This window comes from Orycteropus afer, unplaced genomic scaffold, assembly GCF_000298275.1.
Source record: "Orycteropus afer afer isolate SDZICR_OR568_19922 unplaced genomic scaffold, OryAfe1.0 scaffold00123, whole genome shotgun sequence".
Taxonomy (NCBI): domain Eukaryota; kingdom Metazoa; phylum Chordata; class Mammalia; order Tubulidentata; family Orycteropodidae; genus Orycteropus; species Orycteropus afer.
In genome coordinates, this window is record NW_006921710.1 from 7,871,323 (window position 1) to 7,889,889 (window position 18,567).

Sequence of the window (18,567 nt, forward strand, 5' to 3'; positions counted from 1 at the left end):
CTGTGTGAGTGCAGCTCTGTGAGCCCCCATGTGCGTCCGGGTGTGAGTGTGTGTGCGTGTGAGTGTGGACCCCCTTCCCACAGGGCTGAGTGAGCCCCAGAGCTGCAGATGCTCGCCAATGGGAGACAGGATCCTCACCCCAGGTGCCCAGGACTCAGAGCTGAGGCCGGCAGGCTTCCCCTGAGGCTCCGTGTGTGTGGAGGTGAAAGGAGCACTGGACCAGGTGGTGGGAGGCAGCTTCCTTGCAAAGCCCCCGACCGTGTGCTGGGGGCTTGAGTCCACCAGAAAGCATGCTCCCTGCTCCCATCCCCTCTAGAAAGCCTTCTCTGATGGCCTATGTGGGCCCTTTGGTCTGATCCCTGGAACCACAGTGTCCCTCTGTCTGATGGCCTCCCTGTGAGTCTCCCAGGATAGCAGAGCAGCCAGGAAGCTTCACTGAGCAGCAGGCAAGGCTCTGGCTAGGGCAGGAGCCCCAGCCTCTTGTCCCTCCTCTGCCCTCTCCGTGTGACCTGGGGCAGATGTTTTCCTCTCTCTGAACTTCAGTTTCTCCGGTGGGGAAGTGGAGCTTGGCTTCTCCAGGACTCTCCCTGCCCACCCCTCGCTTTCTGCCTCTTTCTCTGGAGACCAGATAGTTATATTGTCTCTTCCCTTGGGCTTCTCACCCCAGGCACCATAGTGCTGATGGTCCCATGTCATGGCCAGAGGTGGGGATGGTCCTGGCTGTATTTCCTCCCATGCAGTGGGAAAAGTTTGCTCACCTCAACTCATCCCACACCCCAGGGAGATGTTTGGCTCCCCATGCTCCTGCTGGGTGACCCTGAGCACATCACCCTCCTTCTCTGAGCCTTGAGTTCTGCATCTGAGAAATGGGTCTCTAATAATGACTGAACAGGACTGGGGTGAATGAGCCTGCTTCTCCTTCTAGGTAGAAAGCACCTCAAGAGCAGGCCCTGCATCTTGTCCCTCTGTGTCCCCACTCCCAGTCCAGGTCTGAGCACCAATGAGCAGGGAAGCCTGTGGGTAACCAGCACATTGTGCGTGAGGGAGTTACGTAACTACTGCTGATGGGGCTGAGCTTCTTCTAGCTTTGATAGTCTGTGGGCCATGGACATGAGTGTCCCTGGTACAGGGTCAGCCTGGGGTAGACCCAGAATGGCTAGACTCTGTGAGGTCCCAGAGCAGGAAGTGGTCATCCACGGGCCGGCAAGAGTTTACTAAGAGCAAGTCATGCCCCCTGACCTGGAGGTCATCTTGAAGTCAAGGAGGAGGATGAGGCAGGCCTAATGTTCCTATTCTCAGCCCCAGCTCAGAAACTAACTTGCTGTGAGACTGGGCAGGTTCCTTCTCCTCTCTTGGTCAGGCTGTCCAGCTGTAAAACAAGGAGGGTGGACAGATGACCCTTTCCTGAGGTTCTTTCCAACTTAAAGCATGGGATAGAAGGGCCAGGTGTCCTGGATGCTGGGTATCTCTCCCTGGATCTGCTCTGTGTATGGGTCACTGTGCATGTGCAAAAGGAGAAAGAGCAAAGAGGAGCATCTCTTAAGCTGGCATGGCTGCCTAAGGACCAGCAGTGGTGTAGGACCAAGAGATAGTACAGGCTCTGGGTGGGCTGAGGCCGTAGAAGGACCTCTGTTTGGAACAGCAAAGCAGAGAAGGCCTGAGGGGTGATGCTGCCAACACTGCCTAGTGAAGAGCTGGATGAAGGTGAGTGCAGAAGCCTGGGATGGGCAAGGGGGCTCTGAGGGTGTGAGGGTACTCTAGAGAAAGATTCTCTGCAGTGGACAGAGGAGCAAAACCACTAGCAGTCTGCTGAACTTTGAGGATCCTAGAGTGGGCTGGGCCAAGGGGCCAAACATGGAGAGATTACCCACTGTCCATATTTGCTCAAAGGTTGGACCAGGCCACCTGAGGGTATGGCCTAAGGCTGGACTTTAGAATTAAAGGCAGGATTGTGAGCGCCTGGAAGAGGACATAGCGATCACCAGGGGCCAGTGTGGGGTAACTGAGAACAGGGCCCACCAGCCTGACCTGCCTTCTCTTTTGAGTAGATAGGGGGCTGATGTTGCCATAAAACCAAAACCCAAACTTAATGCAGTCAAGTCGATTTGACTCATAGCGACCTCTCCTTGGGTTTCCAAGGCAGTATCTGTACAGAAGTAGATTGCCAGTCTTCCTTCTGAGGAACCACCAGCCTTCTGGTTAGCAGTCAAATGCCTTAGGCACTATGCCACCAGAGCTCCCGGTGTTGCCATAGCCTATCTGGTTTCCAGCAGGGCATTTGGCATGGTCCCGCACAGTCTCCTTGTGGTGAAACAGACTAGAAACGCAGTTGGGATGCACAATCTAAAGAAGACTGGCTAATAGGCCAATGCCCAACAGTAAGCGGTCCCCACAGTCCAGTCCTGCTCCACATCTTGCCCACCCAGGCCTTGGAGAGACACATGGGGCCAACTCCTCATATTGGAAGATGTACTTAGGAGGGACAGCAAACCACTCACAGAATTGGTACCTATACTGCACAGGCTGGGTTGAGTCAGATAAGATGAAATGTGACAAGAAAAAAAGTCAAGGCCTTGTGCTTGGGCTGAAACAATAAAGGTCCTTTCTATATACAATAGAAAGATGTGGCTTAGCTCTTCTGTGTGAGGGCCAGGGGGATTCAGTTACAGAAGGGAAGGTGAGTTTCCAAGGTCATGTTGCCCAAACACTGGATCGTGGACCTTGTTAACAGAGGCAGAGTGCCTAAGGAAGGAAGAGGTGATGGGCCTGCCCCTTTTGGCTGGCTGATGCCGGTGGGAAGATCAGGTGTGACTGTTCCACACCTTTAGAGGAAACTCTGGCTTAGAGAAGTGAGGACTCAGGGCTGAAAAAGGCAGAGGCACAACCAAGAGGAAAGGGCTACAGATTTTGGGCCCACTAAAGTAGTGAGCTCCTTGTCATTGGAGGTATGCAAGTACAGGCAGAGTGGCTTGAGCAGGCTCCAAACATCAGATGGAATGCCAAGCAGATAGCTTTCGAGATTCCCTTCCACCTGGAGGTTCTGTCACTTGGCCTAATTCTCCTTGCTTATGGGGGCTCAGCCTCTGCCCTGGAGTTGGTTGGGACTGGGGCTGCCCGCCTACTCATCTGGTCCACTGGGGAGTTTTGACCTCAACCCATCCTCTCCCCTTCCTCCCATCCTTCCTTCCGTCCTCTCTAATTGCTGTAAGAAGAGGGGGTCCCTGCCACTATCTGGCCTCCTCTCTCTGACCTGGCCTTGTCTCCCCTCCCTAACGTGGCCAGGGACAGACCAGCAGAGCATCTCTGTCTCTGGCAGCATCTCTGTGTATCTGTTTGTGTGTCTGTGGGTATGCATGTGTTGGCATGTGTGTCTCTGTCCCTGTGTGTCTGCCTAGGCTCAGTCTAACCCCCTCCAGGGGCCCCTATTGATTCCCCCTTCGGACAGAGCTGTGGTGGGCCTGGCAGGGGCGTCAGGCCTAGCTTCCCTCCTCTCCAGGTCCAGGCGGGAAGGGGTGAGCTCAGGCTGGTGGGCCCGCCTGCACGGGCCGCCCTGCTTTCACTGGTGGAGGAGACAGAGCGCCAACCCAGGGCCCGCAGGCACATTCGTTTCTCCCAGGTACAGGCACCGTGCCACATGTCATCATCCTGGGCATGTACTGAGGGCACTGCCTTGGCCTAGGCCCGGCCATGCAGTTGGCTGGACACAGAGAAGACGTTTAAAAAAATAGAGAGAATTTAAGCTTCCCAAAAAGGAGATGGGGAGGGAGAAGGAGGTGATGGAAGCCAAGGGGGGGTTGGGAGGGGAATGGCTGTCCGAGAGCTCTAGGTCCCTGGGGGTGACAAGGTCTCTGTGGGCAGGACACAGCCCCTTCCCAGGGTGCGCCTGTCTTCTTGTCTGGCTGTGCCCAATGGACAATTCAGCCAGGCCCGGCTGGCCAAGGGGAGGGCACCGTATGGCTGTAGAGGCTGTGTGGGCAGCAGGCCTGGAGAGCAAGGCTGGCTACTGGGGCCCACTGTCCCCCCGGCCCTGGCCCAAGCGTCCGTGCAGCCCAGCTGGCCCTCAGGAGGCGAAGTACGAACTCTGCATGGAGTAGAGGCGGTCGATGGGGTTCCCCACGCGGGCCTGCAGGGAGCCCACGTCCGAGGAGCCGAGGAAGCAGTCGCTGAGGCTGGTTAAGGAGGTATCACTGTCGATGTCGTGGAAGATGGAGTCATTCCCTGGGGGCAGATGGGGCATCAGGACCAGGGTGCCAGGTGGGGCTCCTGGGTGCCCTGTGTGGCCACAGGCCAGGGAGGGACAAAATGACCTGCCCAGCAATGTCTGACTAGAGAGGCTGAGGCATGTAGTGGGGCCTTCAAAGGTGCCCTCTCCTGTCAGGAGAAGGCAGGTGGGCTGTTGGCCGGGCCTGTCTGGGCCCTGAGGTGGGAGGTGGTTAGCATGGCCCCAGGCCTGCCTTGCCCTCCTGGGCAAGGTAGCGGGGGGGAAAGGCAGTGCTTGGGGTTGGGGGTGGGGCAGCTTACCATAGGGGTTCATGTGGTCACCTGGCATTTGGGGCGGCGTGAGGCCCTGCTGGAAGGGGTCGCTGCTGCCGTAGGGGCTCTGCTCCATGGCCACGATTTGCTGCTGCGGGGGGGCCAGCGGCGTGTAGGAGGCCATCATGCCCTCCATGCGGCTCGACAGGACCTCTGGGGAGACGGCACACTTTCACTTACCGGCCTGGCCTGCTCCATCTTGGCAGCCCGCCATGGAGACTCCACAGATGCACCCCAGAAACCCCTGATCAACCCTAGAGCCCCCACTGACCTCCCTGTCAACCCCAGGCTGACCCCACAGTCCAGGGACCTCCTCTTGACTGCCCCAGGGACACCCCACCCTGTGCCCGGTTGAGGTTGCCTCTAGCCTTATAGGACCCACAGGGCCCTGAGCCCAGACATCTGACCCTGTAGCCCCTTTCCCCAGGCACACACTTCAGCTCCTCTTCCAGAATCAGTTGCTCAAAAAACCAAGCAATCCCACTCCCTCCCTTCCTTCTTTTCTCCACTGGCCCTGCCCTCCAGTTGCTTGTGGCCCTCAGGAAGCAGACCTCTAAGTAGGTAATAATGATTCCATGAGTGGGTGCAATGGTCAGCTCCCCAAATCTGGGCACACCAAGCAGGGCCCTAACCTGAGCCAAGAAGGTCCTGGAAGGCTTCCTGGAGGAAGGGGCTCCCACCTCCTTGACTTAAAGAACCAGCAAGGAGTCAAGAGGCTCCCAGTAGGGGGCAGCAATTTGTGCTGAGGGGCAGCAAGATCAAAGAAAGGGGAAGAGAAAGAGCCTTTCAGGATCAAGGAGTCTGGGGTACAAGAGAGAGAAGGATGAATTGAGGAGAGACTGGCCTTTCATGCGTTCAGTCTGCAGTGGGCTGGCTGAAAGGGGATTTCCCCTTAAGATTGTGAGCAGAAGAGACCATGAGAAAGGCTGGGAGAGAGGAAAGCTGAGCTCAGCAAACAGTGGGAGGGCTATGGGAGAGGGGCTGGGGTCTGGATCCAGGGAGATGTAGGAGAACACAGAAGAGAAGGGGTCTGAGGGACACTGGACAAGAAACCATGGCTTCAACTTGGTGATGGAGCACGTGTGGCGTGGGTAGGACAGGAAGGGTCAGAGGGGCTTCGCAGTTCTTTGCTTGGGCGACTGGGTGGACAGGGGCTCCACACCCTGAGATGGGGCGGGGAGGGCCAGGGGTGTTGTGCACATGTCACCATGTGGGCAGAGCGTGGAGTATAGGGTGGGCTGTGATGAGTTCGAACGGACTGTGGAATATTCTTGGAGAGACGGTGTCCAGAAGGCATCTGGGAATACAAGAGGGTGAGGCACAGAGGAGGCTGGAATGTCCTGGTAGTGAGTGCAGAGAAAGGAAAGAAGACCTGGGCTCTGAGGCTGTGCACTTAGAGGCCCTGAGTCCATCGTGGGCCCTGGCCTGGCCCCCAACTCCTGATTAGAGGGGGCTGCTCACCAGCCCCCTGGCCTCTGCCCAGGAACCCATGTCACCTGGGGGCAGGCAGCTGTGGGGCCCCCATACCACTGCAGCAGACCCAGGGAGCTCTGTGCACCTCTCCCTTGAAGGCCTTGAGGCTCTCATGAAGGTGACTTGAGCCCCTTGACTCCATGCCCCGTGGAGCCCAGGAGACCAGTCCCGGCCCCGACTCTGAGGAGGTATCAGCATTCTGGAACAGCTCAGTGTTGGGGATGGGCCTGGCTCCTGCCCCTTAAACTGGTTCCAGCAGCAGCTCACCTTGGACTCCTCAACACCCTGACAGACTTGGAGATTTCCCTTGGAGACTTGTGCTGAATTTGACTGTGAGCAGCAGGGTAGTATGTTAAAAACACAGGCTTTGGAGCTCCACACTGAGGTTGAGGCCTGGCTTTGCCCCATACTAGCTGAGTGACCCTGGCCAAGTCCCTCAATCCCACTAAGCCTGTTTCGCCGTGTGTGAAATGGGCTACGGCAGTGTCTTTCCTTGCAGGGATCTGTGAGACTTAAAAGAGATGGAATATGTTGAACGCTAAGCATGCCAACAGTTGTTTTGATTGCAGAAATTCCGCCACCCAGCATCTCTCTTCCCTGTGGTCTCTACCACTTCCTGTTCTATTGTTCTCATCTGATTCCCTGGGTATCAGGAAACATCCCTGGTGGAAGGTTTCTTCGAAGCAGGTTATAAGAGACTATGGGCTCGGGCGCCTCTGGCCCTGGCGCTGGGAGCGCAGGCTGAGCTTCCCACCCAGGCTCACCTTGGCCCAGCCGCTGGGAGTTCTGCTGCTCCTGCTGCTGCTGGTGCCTCCGCGCCAACTTCTTCATCTGCAGGGGGAGCACAGTGTTTGCAGGTCCCTGCCTCCCTGCCCCAGGCCTTCCTCGCCCCACCCACATCTGCCCCCCTTGCCTGCTGACCTGTTCCCCTTGACTCCCACCTCTACCCAGAGCCGGTGGGGGTGGGCAGGAGGGGGCCTCTCACCTTGGCTCTTTGGTTCTGAAACCAGACCTGGACCACGCGCACGCTGAGGCCCGTCTCTGCCGCCAGCGTCTCTCGGACCTGGCCCAGAGGGAGAGAGACAATTCAGGCCAGCAGGGACAGCGGCTGAGCAGGGACGGGAGTGGAACTGGGGGAGTGGATGCGGAGGTGGAGGGATGTCTCTGCCCCCAACAAAAGCAGAGGGAGTGGCATGTGGAAAGGTGGCAGGTACTGGGGATCCTCCTGGGCCCCGCCCTCCAGCCCCGGCCCCACCCCATCCCAGCCACCCCTCACCTTTCGGCAGGGCTTAGAGGAGACCTCGAAAGAGGCCTTGAAGGCTCTTCGCTGCTGCGTGGTGAGGATGGTCCGCGGCCGCTTGGGCCTCCGTGGGTCCTTCCCGTCGTCCCCGCTGCCCTTGTTCTGGCTGCCTTGCCCCTTGGCTGGCTTCATGTCTCCATCCTCATCCTCGCTCTTCACTGTGGGGAACACAACCTGGTCTGTCAGGGGTGGGGGCTGAGGGACAGTTCCAGGTCCTAGCCTTGTACTCTTAAATAATTGCTTCCTGATGGGATCCCACTACCTCCTGCTGATACCTGCCATGGCTCCCCAGTACCCTTAGGACAGAGTCTGCCTTCTTCCCCTGGCCCATGGCCCCTGTCTCATCTGGAGCCTCATCTTCTGATCTCCCCTGCCTTGTGTGTGTACCCCCTTCCTCAACATAACAGCCCTCACTTCCTTATCCTGGGTCCCAGGGAGCCCTGTGCCAAGGCACCCTGACCTGCTCTGCTGGACATGTGAACAGGCACACACGGGCACACTGGAGCCAGGAGCATGGAGAAAAGATGGCCCTGTCTGCCAGGCCCTTTAGGGTGACTTAGGGTCCCAAAGTGATAGGAGGAAGCCCATGGCTCAACCTGAGGAGGGACTTTGTCACTGTCAGGGCCTATGGAAGAGGTAGTAAGTTCCCCATTTATCTGTCCACCCCTGAGCAGGCCACCATTTTGTGCTGTGGAAACGACAGGCACAGACACACATGCAGACGTGGCAGCTGTGCGCACAGATGCACATACATTCAGGAACGTAGATACAGGCCCCATGGAGGGCAGCTACAGAACCTGCGCGTACACCCAGGTGTACACTCATAGGTGTGCCCGTGCTACTGTGTGTGGATATACATGGAAGTATGCTGGTGCTGACACACATGGGCATGTCTGCTGGCCTCATCCTGCCAGCAGATCCTGTGAAAAGAGATGCTGTCATCTCGGGCCTCATTCTGACCCTGAGACTACCCTGACCCCTCTTGTCTGGGACCAGCCTTGTCCTGCTGCTATCTGACACTGTGGAGATCCCCACCCAGGATACCAGCCTTAGAGAAGACTCATTCCCACTGCACTGCCCCAGTGCCAGCCAGGTGTAGGGCCCTGAGTGGAGAGCCCAAGGTGCCTCCTACCCTCAAGCTTCAAGGGACTAAGAATTAACAGACAAAGACACATCACCAGATGTACTCACAGAGCATTCCTGACCAAAGTGTGCACACTCACCTACTGGCACACATACCCGCAGGCTGGCACGCACAGCTCATGGGTGTATTCATACGTGCACACAGGCCCACGCTCACAGGCAAGAGCACACCAGCAGACACACATCTGAGCAGGCGCACATGTGCGTGGAGAAGCAGGTACACATGTGCTCACCCAGAGACACACCTACCCTACAATGCACACACTGCTCCTTGTGTGCCCAGAATGACGGGCCTCAGAGATGCCAGCCTCTGACGGATGGCGAGCCTCCCCACTGCAGCCCCTGCTTGGGCCTTCTTCTGCCCCTCATCAGAACTAATCCCTTTCACAGGCCCCTGCGGGATGTCCCTCACATCATGAGAGACATGTATATATACTTCTGGGATGGGTAGCCACATGTGCATTGTGTGTGTGTATATGTATAGGTTCACAGGTGTACGTGTCCCAGGAAGTATGTCCATAGACGCATTTTGTGTGTTTGTGGTGTGTGCCCACTACCCTCAGAGCATGAGCTCCTGTGAAGGGTCAGGCCTCCTCCCTCTGACACCCTTCCCTGGCAAAGTCTCCAGGGTAGGCCTGGTATAAAGAGGCCACCACACCCTGGGCAGCCTCTGTTCTCCCACAGGAGTCCAGGCAGCCATACACCTGGCCACAGTGGTGGCCTGATCAGGGACAGATGGATGGGGAGCTCACTACGTCTACCAAAGGTCCTGCCAGTGACAAAGGCCTTCCTCAGGTTAAGTCATCAGCTGGCGCCTGTAACTTTGGGACCTTCACCCTATAGAGGTTGGCAGACTAGGGCATCTCTTTGCCACACATCTGGCTCAAATCCTTTCCCACTCCTCCCAGGAATGACAAGGATGCTGTCACCTCCTCAGCCTGACCCTCCTTAAGACTCGTTCCTGGCTGGCCCCACCCTGCCTGCCGGGAGGATCTGGAATGAGCTCTTCCAGGAGCCAGAGAAGAGTAGAAAGATGCCTTCACCCTGAGAGGTGGGGTCTCTCCCTCCGCCACAGAGGGCTTCATGCCCCCTACCCAGCCAAGAGAGAGGGAATAGGTCAGGGTAGTCAGCTCCCCACTGCTGGAGGCTTTGGGGGGCTGAGGAGGGGTGACATGCCAGCTCCCTGCCTCCTGCTGTGCTGTGCCATGGTGGGCCCTGTCAAGGAAAAGAGAGGGTGAGGGTGGCAGGCCAGAGAGCAGGGTGTATGTGTGCATGTGTGCAGCCATATCTATAGGTACATAGTGTATGTGTCCTAGGGGGTATGTCCACAGGTGCATTTTGTGTGCTGGTTTAAATATGTATACATGAGTGTGCCACTTAGGTGAAGGCTTTTGTGTGCTTGGGTACATGAGCACATGTCTATACATATATGTGTGCATATATGTATGCACTTCTGGTTTGTTGTTGTTGTTGTTATGTGCCATCAAGTCGGCCCTGACTCATAGCAACCCCTCTTTGGGTTTCCAAGGCAGTATCACTACAGAAGTAGGACTGCCCAACCTTCCTTCTGAGGGTCCAAATGTGCATTTTATGTATATGTGTATGTATTCATGGTCATGTGTATGTATAGATAGATGTACAAGTATGTATGCCCCAGGTGATAAGTGTTCATAGGTGCATTTTGTGTTTGTGGGTATATGCCCACTAATGTCCATGTGCACCTGCATGTGTGCACGTGTTATGTGAACACCTTAATGAACACATGTGCATGTATGTGGTAGGTACGTGTGTGTAGCTCAAATCCTGGGGCCAGCAGTGGGCCTGCTCTGGTGGGGACATCCCTCGGCAGCATCCTGCCAGGCCTTCCTCTGCGCCGCCTGCCCCCAGCTCCAGACCAGGGCTCACCAGAGTCAGACTCGTCGGGGCTCACGGAGCTGAGTAGGTCCTTCTCCTTCTCGTAGTCGCCCTTGCACAGTAGCTGGCCCTCCTTGAGCACAAACTCGTCACCCTTGCGTAGCTGCCGCTCACACACACAGCAGCAGAAGCAGCCCAGGTGATACACACATTCCAGCGCCCGCATCACGAACTCAGTGGGTGCAATCTTCTCCATGCAGCCGCTGCACTTGGCCGCGAAGAGCCTGTGGGTGCACAGAGTGAGCACATTGGGCTGTCTCAGGGGTCCCTCTCAGAGGCCACTGCCCGTTAAAGCCCTCTCCCTCCCGCCACCCTGACTCAGGAACAACCAAGAGAGGCCCTTCCTGGGAATAGAGCCAGAGAATGGGAAGGCCCTGCAGTTCTACTCCTCTGGCTCAAAGTTTCCTGACCACCGAGTTGATTTCAACTCATAGCAACCCTATAGGACAGAGTAGAACTGCCCCGCAGAGTTTCTAAGGCTGTACGCTTTTACGGAAGCAGACTGCCTCATCTTTCTCCCGCGGAGTGGCTGGTGGGTTCAAACCGTGACTGTTTCATTAGCAGCTGAATGCCTTAACCACTGCACCATCAGAGCTCTTTGGACCGCTCCAAAAACAACCAAAAAAACCAAACACTGCCATCAAGTCATTTCTGACTCATAGAGACCCCTCCTTGGGTTTCTGAGGCGGTACCTCTATGGAAATATATTGCTCAATCTCCCTTCCCCTTCCCGCCCAGACACAGTGGCCACTAGAGGGCAGTGTGCAGAGTCAGCCTCAACTTTCCCAGAGGGCCAGGCCAACTTTTGAGGGGAAGGATAGGCAGCCTACAAATTCCACCTACCCCCACTCTAGGACCTGCTCAGCCTCCTCCCTGTACCTCCCACTCCCTCACCCCCACATCCAAGCAATTCCCAGACCTGTCCAATCCACCAACCATTCTGGGCTCCTCTTCTTCTGTGGGAAACATTGAGCTCCTGACCCATCTCACTCCCTCCAACATGTCCTTCACACAGAAGCCAGAAGCATCTTTCTAAAACACATGTGATCATGATGCTTCCTTGCTCTAATTCTTCCGTGGCTCCCCAGTGCCCTTAGGAGTACACCTAAGCTCCTCAGCCTGGCACTCAACGCCCTTCTCTTTCAGCCTCTGCTTCCCCACGCTGTCACTCTCTGCCCCTTGACTTGCTAACACCTTGCTCTGTTTCAGTCTGGGCATATCTGCCAGCAGATACTTACCAAGCTCGTACCACATGTCAGTTACTGTTCTAAGCATTTTATGTGCAGAAACTAATTTAATCCTTGCAGAGCCCTATGAGACAGGAATGATTATTAACCCCATTTTATAGATGAGGAAACTGAGGCATCGAGACACACAGTCACTTGCTCAGGGTCCATGAGTGGTAAATGATGGAGCCAACACCAGAGCCTGGATCTGATCTGGTGCCCCCACGACAAAGTGCTGCATCTCCAAGACAAGCTGGGCAGGGTCTGCATATGCCTCTGGCCAGCGTGGATAGGATGGTCTGGGCAGGAGGGCCCCTCCTCTGTCTGGACCACTCCTCCCAGCCTCTCCACCCTCATCACGTGCCCTGCTCTGTGGGAACTCAGCTTCAACAACACTTTGATGGAAAAATTTATGAAGAATCAAATTATTGCTGCTGGGAGAGAATTAAAACCATTTTTCATTCCCCGCATCCCTGGGCCACGTCTGCGGGCGCCACCTTGGGAGCGCTGCACACATCCCATCCCTCTTTATGGCCCGCCATCACGGGCACAGATTACAGCTGCAATTCTCTACTAATCGGTTCTGGAACAGAAATGGACATAAATGCGAGGCACTCGGCCTGCCTCCCTTCCCGGGGCGGCCATCAGCACCGCCTACAGTGAGCTGGTGGGGTGTGGTAAGCAAGGCCAATCCGAGCTCTGGTGCCACCCTCGCATGAGCAAGGGCACTCAGCTTGTGGGGCACCCCCTGTGACCCCTGCCACCCACCTCAATTCTATCCAGCAGGCTCCTACTCATCCTGCAAGGCCCAATGCCACCTCCTCTAGGAAGCCTTCTCTGATGCCCTAGTCTGAGGGAGATGCCTCTTCCGTGCTTCCCTCTGGGTTCAGTTCTCTCTGTGGTAAAGTGAGGATGTCAACAGGACCTCCCTCAGAGGGCTGTTGTTGGGATTCAATGATACTGAGCATATGACTCAGTGAGTGAGTGTCCCATTGGAGTGACAACGGGTGTCCCTGTCAGCCTCCAGCTCTACTAGGGTTCCATGAGGTAGGGCCTGGCTCCATCTAATCCTCAAGGAGGCCTCAGTGAGTGTTCATCCAACAGGTAAGTGAAGGCCTGGGTAGACTGAGGCATAACCAAACTCAGGTCAGGACAGGCAGGCTGAAGGCTTAGGCCAGGCTCTGTGTCCCAGGCAGGCAACAAACACCCCATTAGCCTACACTGTGCTTTTGTGAGAAATAGAAAAAGCACCCTCCCTTGAGCTTTAGCCCTCCTGCACCAGAATGCACTAGCAAAACATGGGCTGGATTTCAACTCTGATGGCCCTTTGGCTTGGCACCTTGTGCAGAACACAACCTGCCCAACTGTCCATGGCAGCCTTGGGCAGAGACCTATTCTGGTTCTCAAACCCTAAGGAAATAAGCTGAGGAAGGAGCCCAGGTTGCAGAACCTGCTCTCAATGTGGACGACGGTCCTGCCCTATCTCCTCCCCTAGTGCCCCACTGTCCCCTCCTTACCCTCTACCTCCTGACCTAGGAGTCCTACTGAGTTTGCAGCCTCTGCAGCCCATGAGTAGACAGGGACTGGCCATATCTCTGTGCCAGCATGGAGGGGCCAAGGTTCCAGGGCCAGGGTCATCACGGCCAACGAGGAAGGCTTCTCAGGCTGGAGGGGGGTGGGTGGCAGGGCGGGTGACCCGCATTTGCAGCCGACACTGCCACCGCCACCGTGGGGCTGCACTCCGAACAGCCGCACTAATGCCTTGGCAGCAGGGGGTCTATTGCTACTTTCTCCAAACTCATCAACACAATCTATTATTAATACTTCTCCAAAGGCTCCGTGCCGCCATTACGGAGGCAGCGCCAGCCACTCGGGGCATCATCTGTTATCTAGATTGCAAAAACTCAGGAAATAAAACAAACCGCGCACACTTTATAAACAGAATGTGCCATCCGTTTGGTCTCCAAGCATCTCTCCGCCCAATAAAACATCGGGGGGGACGCCATGAAATACTCGCTCCCAATTACGGTGCTGCCTTTGTCTACCATGCTGGAGTAAGAGCTGCTAACTGTAGGGGTGGGAGGTGTTGGGGGGACTGGCAGGGCTCCTTCCTCTCTGAAAGCTCCATCCCTTGCCTCAATTATTTGCAACTTCCCAGGACCAGCCATTGAGAAGAAGCTTGAACCACGGGAGGTAATGCTGGAATCCGAAGGACTGGAGTCCAATGTCTGCTTCTACCACTTGCTGGATGGTGAATGGGCAGATAATATCTTCTCTCTGAGCTCTGGTGGTGTAGTGGGTAAGGTATTTGGCTGCTAACCAGAAGGTCGGTGGTTCAAACCCACAAGCTGTTCTGCAGGAGGAAGATGAGGCAATCTACTTCTGTGAAGATTTACAGCCTTGGAGATCCAATGGGGGTTGCTATGAGTCAGAATCAACTCAATGGCAGTGGGTTTGGGTTTGGTTTTGAGCCTCAGCATACCTATCTGTATAATGGGCTCACTACCATGCCCTGCTTTGCAATGTGAAGATGCAGTGAGCTGCTGGGTGTAAAGTGGAGAACACAGAGGGCATGTCAGTGGACTGTGCAGGCCTTACAAGGCCGGCGGCAATCCTCTCCCCCTCGAACGCTACACAGAACCTGCAAAGTCTGACCGGAGGTGCTGAGTCGCTCCAGCTGGAAGGCTCCGAGCCTTCTGCTCCTCTCGTCCAGGAGGAAAGGGCCTCACAGAGAGGAGAGGGCACTCGGTTTGGAGCCCAGGTCCTGATTTCAGTCCTGATTTCAGTCCTGAGTTGACCACTCCCCAGCTCTGTGACCTGAGGCAAGTGTCAGTCAGTTTCCTTATCTGTACAATGGGAATAATGGTCCTCACTCCTCAGAAGTGTGCTGAGGATTCAAGATGGGTGTTTCTCCTTCCCCAACTTGGTGAGTAGCCAGAACAGGGCAGGCCCTGGGAGTCAGGGCAGGCCTTGGGAGTCAGGGCAAGTGGGGGTGCTGAAGCTCTATCCCTGTCTCACCTCATCGGGGACAGGAGGCCTGAGAGCAGCCAGCCTTGGAGGAGCCGGGGCTTCCCCTCCATCTGCTCTGCCCCATCAAGTCCCATTTTCCCATCCCCCACCACTTCCCCAATCTGGATGGTCCAGGCACACAGGCTTATGGGCAATCTGCATCACTCCCCTCACATTTTCCCTATAAACTGCCACACCATTGCACATGCTGTCTCTACAGCCTAGACCACCATTTCCTCCCACTCCTAAACTATGCCTGGCAAACTCCTGATAACTTTCAAGGATTTAGCTTGGGCAGCACTTCCTCCAGGAAGCACCCTCTCCAGTCTTAGATACCTCTCTCTCTGACTTCCCTGTCCTTGTGCCCCCTTCCCCATCATAAAACTTATACAGGGACTCCACTTTATATATTTCCAGGTCTGCCTCCCCTTCTCCCTTTCTGCCATGGTCACTTGTGTATCTTCAGAGCTGAGCACAGGGCCCTGCACACACTAAGGTGTGCAATAAATGTTTGTTGACTGAATACTGAACTAACCCAGTTTTGTTCTGCTCGTATGGCAGGGTAAGTCAACCCTATCCCAACCTGGGCTAGTGGGAGTCCTGCCCACCTGCCTTGGGGAGACAGTGCTCCCTCCCTCCTGTTCTATGCTTCCAAGCCTTTCTTTGTACATCAATTACCCACGCCCTGAGGCACTCTGGTACCATACCCATCCATCTGCCCTCAAGACTGTGAACCAAATCTCCTGGGGCAGGGACTCCATTCACCCTGAGTCTTTACGACTCAGGATGAATCTGGCCTCTAGCAGGTGGAGCTGAGTGTGTGAGTGTATTTAAAAAAAAAAAAAAAAAAAAACCTGATTATATCCTCCCCAATCCCCAACCCCAACACACATCATTTTTTCTTCCTGGTGGGATCATCAGTGATTACAAAGTGAAAAATTCCATTTTTATGGACATTCTGTTCTTGAAGAGTGCCAGGCTGTGATAACACATTTCCATCTCCTCTGAATTTTTATTGGTTTATTTGTTTAATACTCAATTTATTAAACTCATAAAGCTAATAAACAAAACTCTGAAAACCAATTTTTCGAGAGCATTTGAACATGGATTACAAATCTGATTAGTTCCTTTCTCTTACACAGTTGACAGCGGCAGAGATGAATGCAGTCTGGCTGATTCTTTGACTTCGGACTTCAACAACATTGGCTTCCTGATGTCCTGGGTACATCCCACCTCTCTGCATGGGCCTTCATCCCCAGCTCTTGGCATCCACACAGCATGTACCAGGCTTGGAATCTTGGCAGGGTTTCTAGTACTGGGATCTGGCAGAAGCCCCTTCTCCTCTATGAGCCTCAGTTTCCCTATCTGTCCAATCGGGAAAATGACAGAGGTGGTCTCGTAAGGCCAGCCTTACAGGGCTCAATAAGTGCGGGCCATGGCCACTGTCATCATCTCTCTAAACCTTCCAGTACTCATCCACTGCCCTCACTAGGTGGGAGCTCCTTGCTCCACTGTACTGCCATTCCCACTCTATCACAGCTCTTTACAGTTTACAAAGCCCCTCATGGTTTCTCAGAACAACTCATACCCCATGTTTGTGTCCCTTCTTCTCAGCGGATCTCCCCTAGCCCTAGAGATAACCCTAGTCAGCCTCTCCCTCATCACCACAGCAGTGGTTCCCAGCCTTTGCTGCCCTCCTCCAGCTCCGGAACCACTACTCTCTTGCTCAGTGGACAGTGTCACCTCCTATCTTATAAAAGGAAAACAGATGTTTTCCTTCTTAGAGGAAACACCCAAAGTCTGGTCTTGCCTCCTCACCATGACCGACCAGATCACATGCCCCTTTTACTTCAGAATGTCCAAGTGCACCCAACAGAATATTGCCCAAAGACCTAACTATGGCTCTCAAAGTCCCAGCTGCTCCTGCCACACCTGGCCTCAGACCCTCTGCTCTGTTACCCAGGCTTCTCATTGTTCCCTGATCACAGCAAGTCCCTTCATGGCTCATTAGCACTTAACAGTCTATCTTCCTCTAAGTTCTATGTGCTCGTCTCTTTTCCTTTGCTTCTTGTTGAACTCCTCTTCATCCTTCAAGATCCAGTTTAAGTGTTATCTCTTCTGTGAAGCCTTCCCTGATGCCCACAGACCACTCTATTTGTGTTTTAATTGCCCACAGAGCTAGAAATCAGACTGTATCTGATTCACCCCCTGGGCTCTGGCATCAAGGAGGTGGTTAATGAGTGTTGAATGAATGAACAACCTTATGAGAAATGAGATGGGCAACCATGTAGGAAAAAGAATACTGGATACTCCACTTTTAAGGGTCCAAGAATGCCAAGATAAGTGAACTCATCCTCCCCATTCATAACTACACAACTGAGTCTGTTTCCTAACTTTTATCAATGAAGTTCCACACATGCCTCCTGTTAGGCTGGAAGTCCTGTAGCAACCCCTACTAACTACACCCTCATCCCAAGTACATGCAGAAAGCACCAAGGTGAGGGGCATGTCTGTCCTTAATGACTTGCCCCTTGACTGTAACTGATTGAGCCAAGCCTGGAAACCTGATGCCAGGTGGGTCAATCAAGCTTGCTGTCCGTGTGTCTCTTCCTTCTCCTGTCACCCAAGAGAGCTCTTTGTCAGACCTCTGCCCTCATGTGTGCGACTTTCCACACCTCCAGTACCAACTGTGTGGCTTTAAAGAAGTCATGTCCTCAACTTGAACCTCAATTTCCTCTTGTGTAAAATGGGGTTGTTGGTCCCTCCCTCACTATGTGATTGAGAATCCAGTGAGTTCTAACCCATGTGGGAAGTCTAGCCCAGTGCCTGGGACAGTGATGACCTTGACAGGTATGTGGTCCCTCTCCTTCCCCAGTCTAACCCTACTGTGGTCCCCCAGTGCATGCTTTAGAATTTTCTCTTCCTTACCTCCAATTTCAGTCTGAAGTCTCCTGATCAGAATATTGGGCCTGTGCTTTCCCTGTGTGTCTGTGTGTCCCTCGGTAGGTATGGGCCTCTCTCAGACCTGCATCCATGGCCATACTGAGGACTAGGCCTCATTTCCTTTAAGACATCTCCAAGCCCCACAGCTCTGGGACTGTGCACCCCACAGCTTCTGAAGCAATCACTGCTGGAAACACCCCTCTCCCTCCATGGAGACCATGAGACTTGGCCCCTGGAACCACAGCCCCTCTGTGCCCACTGGCTACATCATCTTGCATTCACTGAGCAAAACTCATGGAGGATGATTGTCAGTTGAGCTTTGTGCTGGGGAAAGGGGAAAGGGTCAGATGGAATTTTGCCCAAAGACAGCTTGCATAGCAGGACATGTGTGGTACACTCTCAGCTATCTGGGAGGCGATAGCCTATCTAGAGAAGAGTGGAGGACTTCCTGGAGGAGGTGATATGACACACAGTCAAGAACCTGGTTCTGGAGGCAGGAGGAATGCGTGTGAATCTCAGCTGCCTGACCTTGGGGTAAGCTACCTCCACATTCTGAACCTGTTTTCCTGTCTGAAAATGTCATCACAAGCCTCACCTTAGAGCTAATTGCAACAATGGATTGCAACCACTCTGCACACACCCAGCTCTAGGCTGATGGCAAGGCTCTCAGGAGGCGACAGAGGCAGAGCACTTAGGACATGGCCCTGTACATAGTAAAAAGGCGGTGACCTGGGCTGGTGGTGTTATTCCTTGTGTGATGGTGATGTCTATGATGATTACTGAAGGATGCCATGGATTTCACCTAGCGAGGGACCAGGCCTTGGACACTCAGCCCAGCTGCTGCTACCAGAGTTTGCCTGTCACTTGGAGGAGCTGATGGGGTGTGAGCAGGCAGAGGGAGCTGCCTGACCTCCTCCCTGTCCAACTCGATGACATCTCCCCCACGTGCCTGCCGCGCCCTTATCATTCCGGGCGTAGCTGTTTTTTATTTTGAGACAAAAAGGGGCCTGTTGATGGGAATCCAAC

General features: G+C 54.6%; 1 protein-coding gene across 1 annotated transcript in view; it reads right to left on the reverse strand.

The window, feature by feature from the left end:
- Nucleotides 1-4,060: 4,060 nt before the first annotated feature.
- Nucleotides 4,061-18,567, reverse strand: part of LMX1B (LIM homeobox transcription factor 1 beta) — an 88,605-nt gene continuing 74,098 nt past the window's right edge. Inside the window, exons 3-8 of the mRNA XM_007944329.1 lie at nucleotides 10,355-10,587; nucleotides 7,283-7,464; nucleotides 6,992-7,069; nucleotides 6,771-6,837; nucleotides 4,522-4,686; nucleotides 4,061-4,218 (exon numbers count right to left, since the gene is read on the reverse strand). Coding sequence (XP_007942520.1) covers nucleotides 4,061-4,218; nucleotides 4,522-4,686; nucleotides 6,771-6,837; nucleotides 6,992-7,069; nucleotides 7,283-7,464; nucleotides 10,355-10,587 — 883 coding nt within the window. The remainder of the gene's footprint in view (nucleotides 4,219-4,521; nucleotides 4,687-6,770; nucleotides 6,838-6,991; nucleotides 7,070-7,282; nucleotides 7,465-10,354; nucleotides 10,588-18,567) is intronic.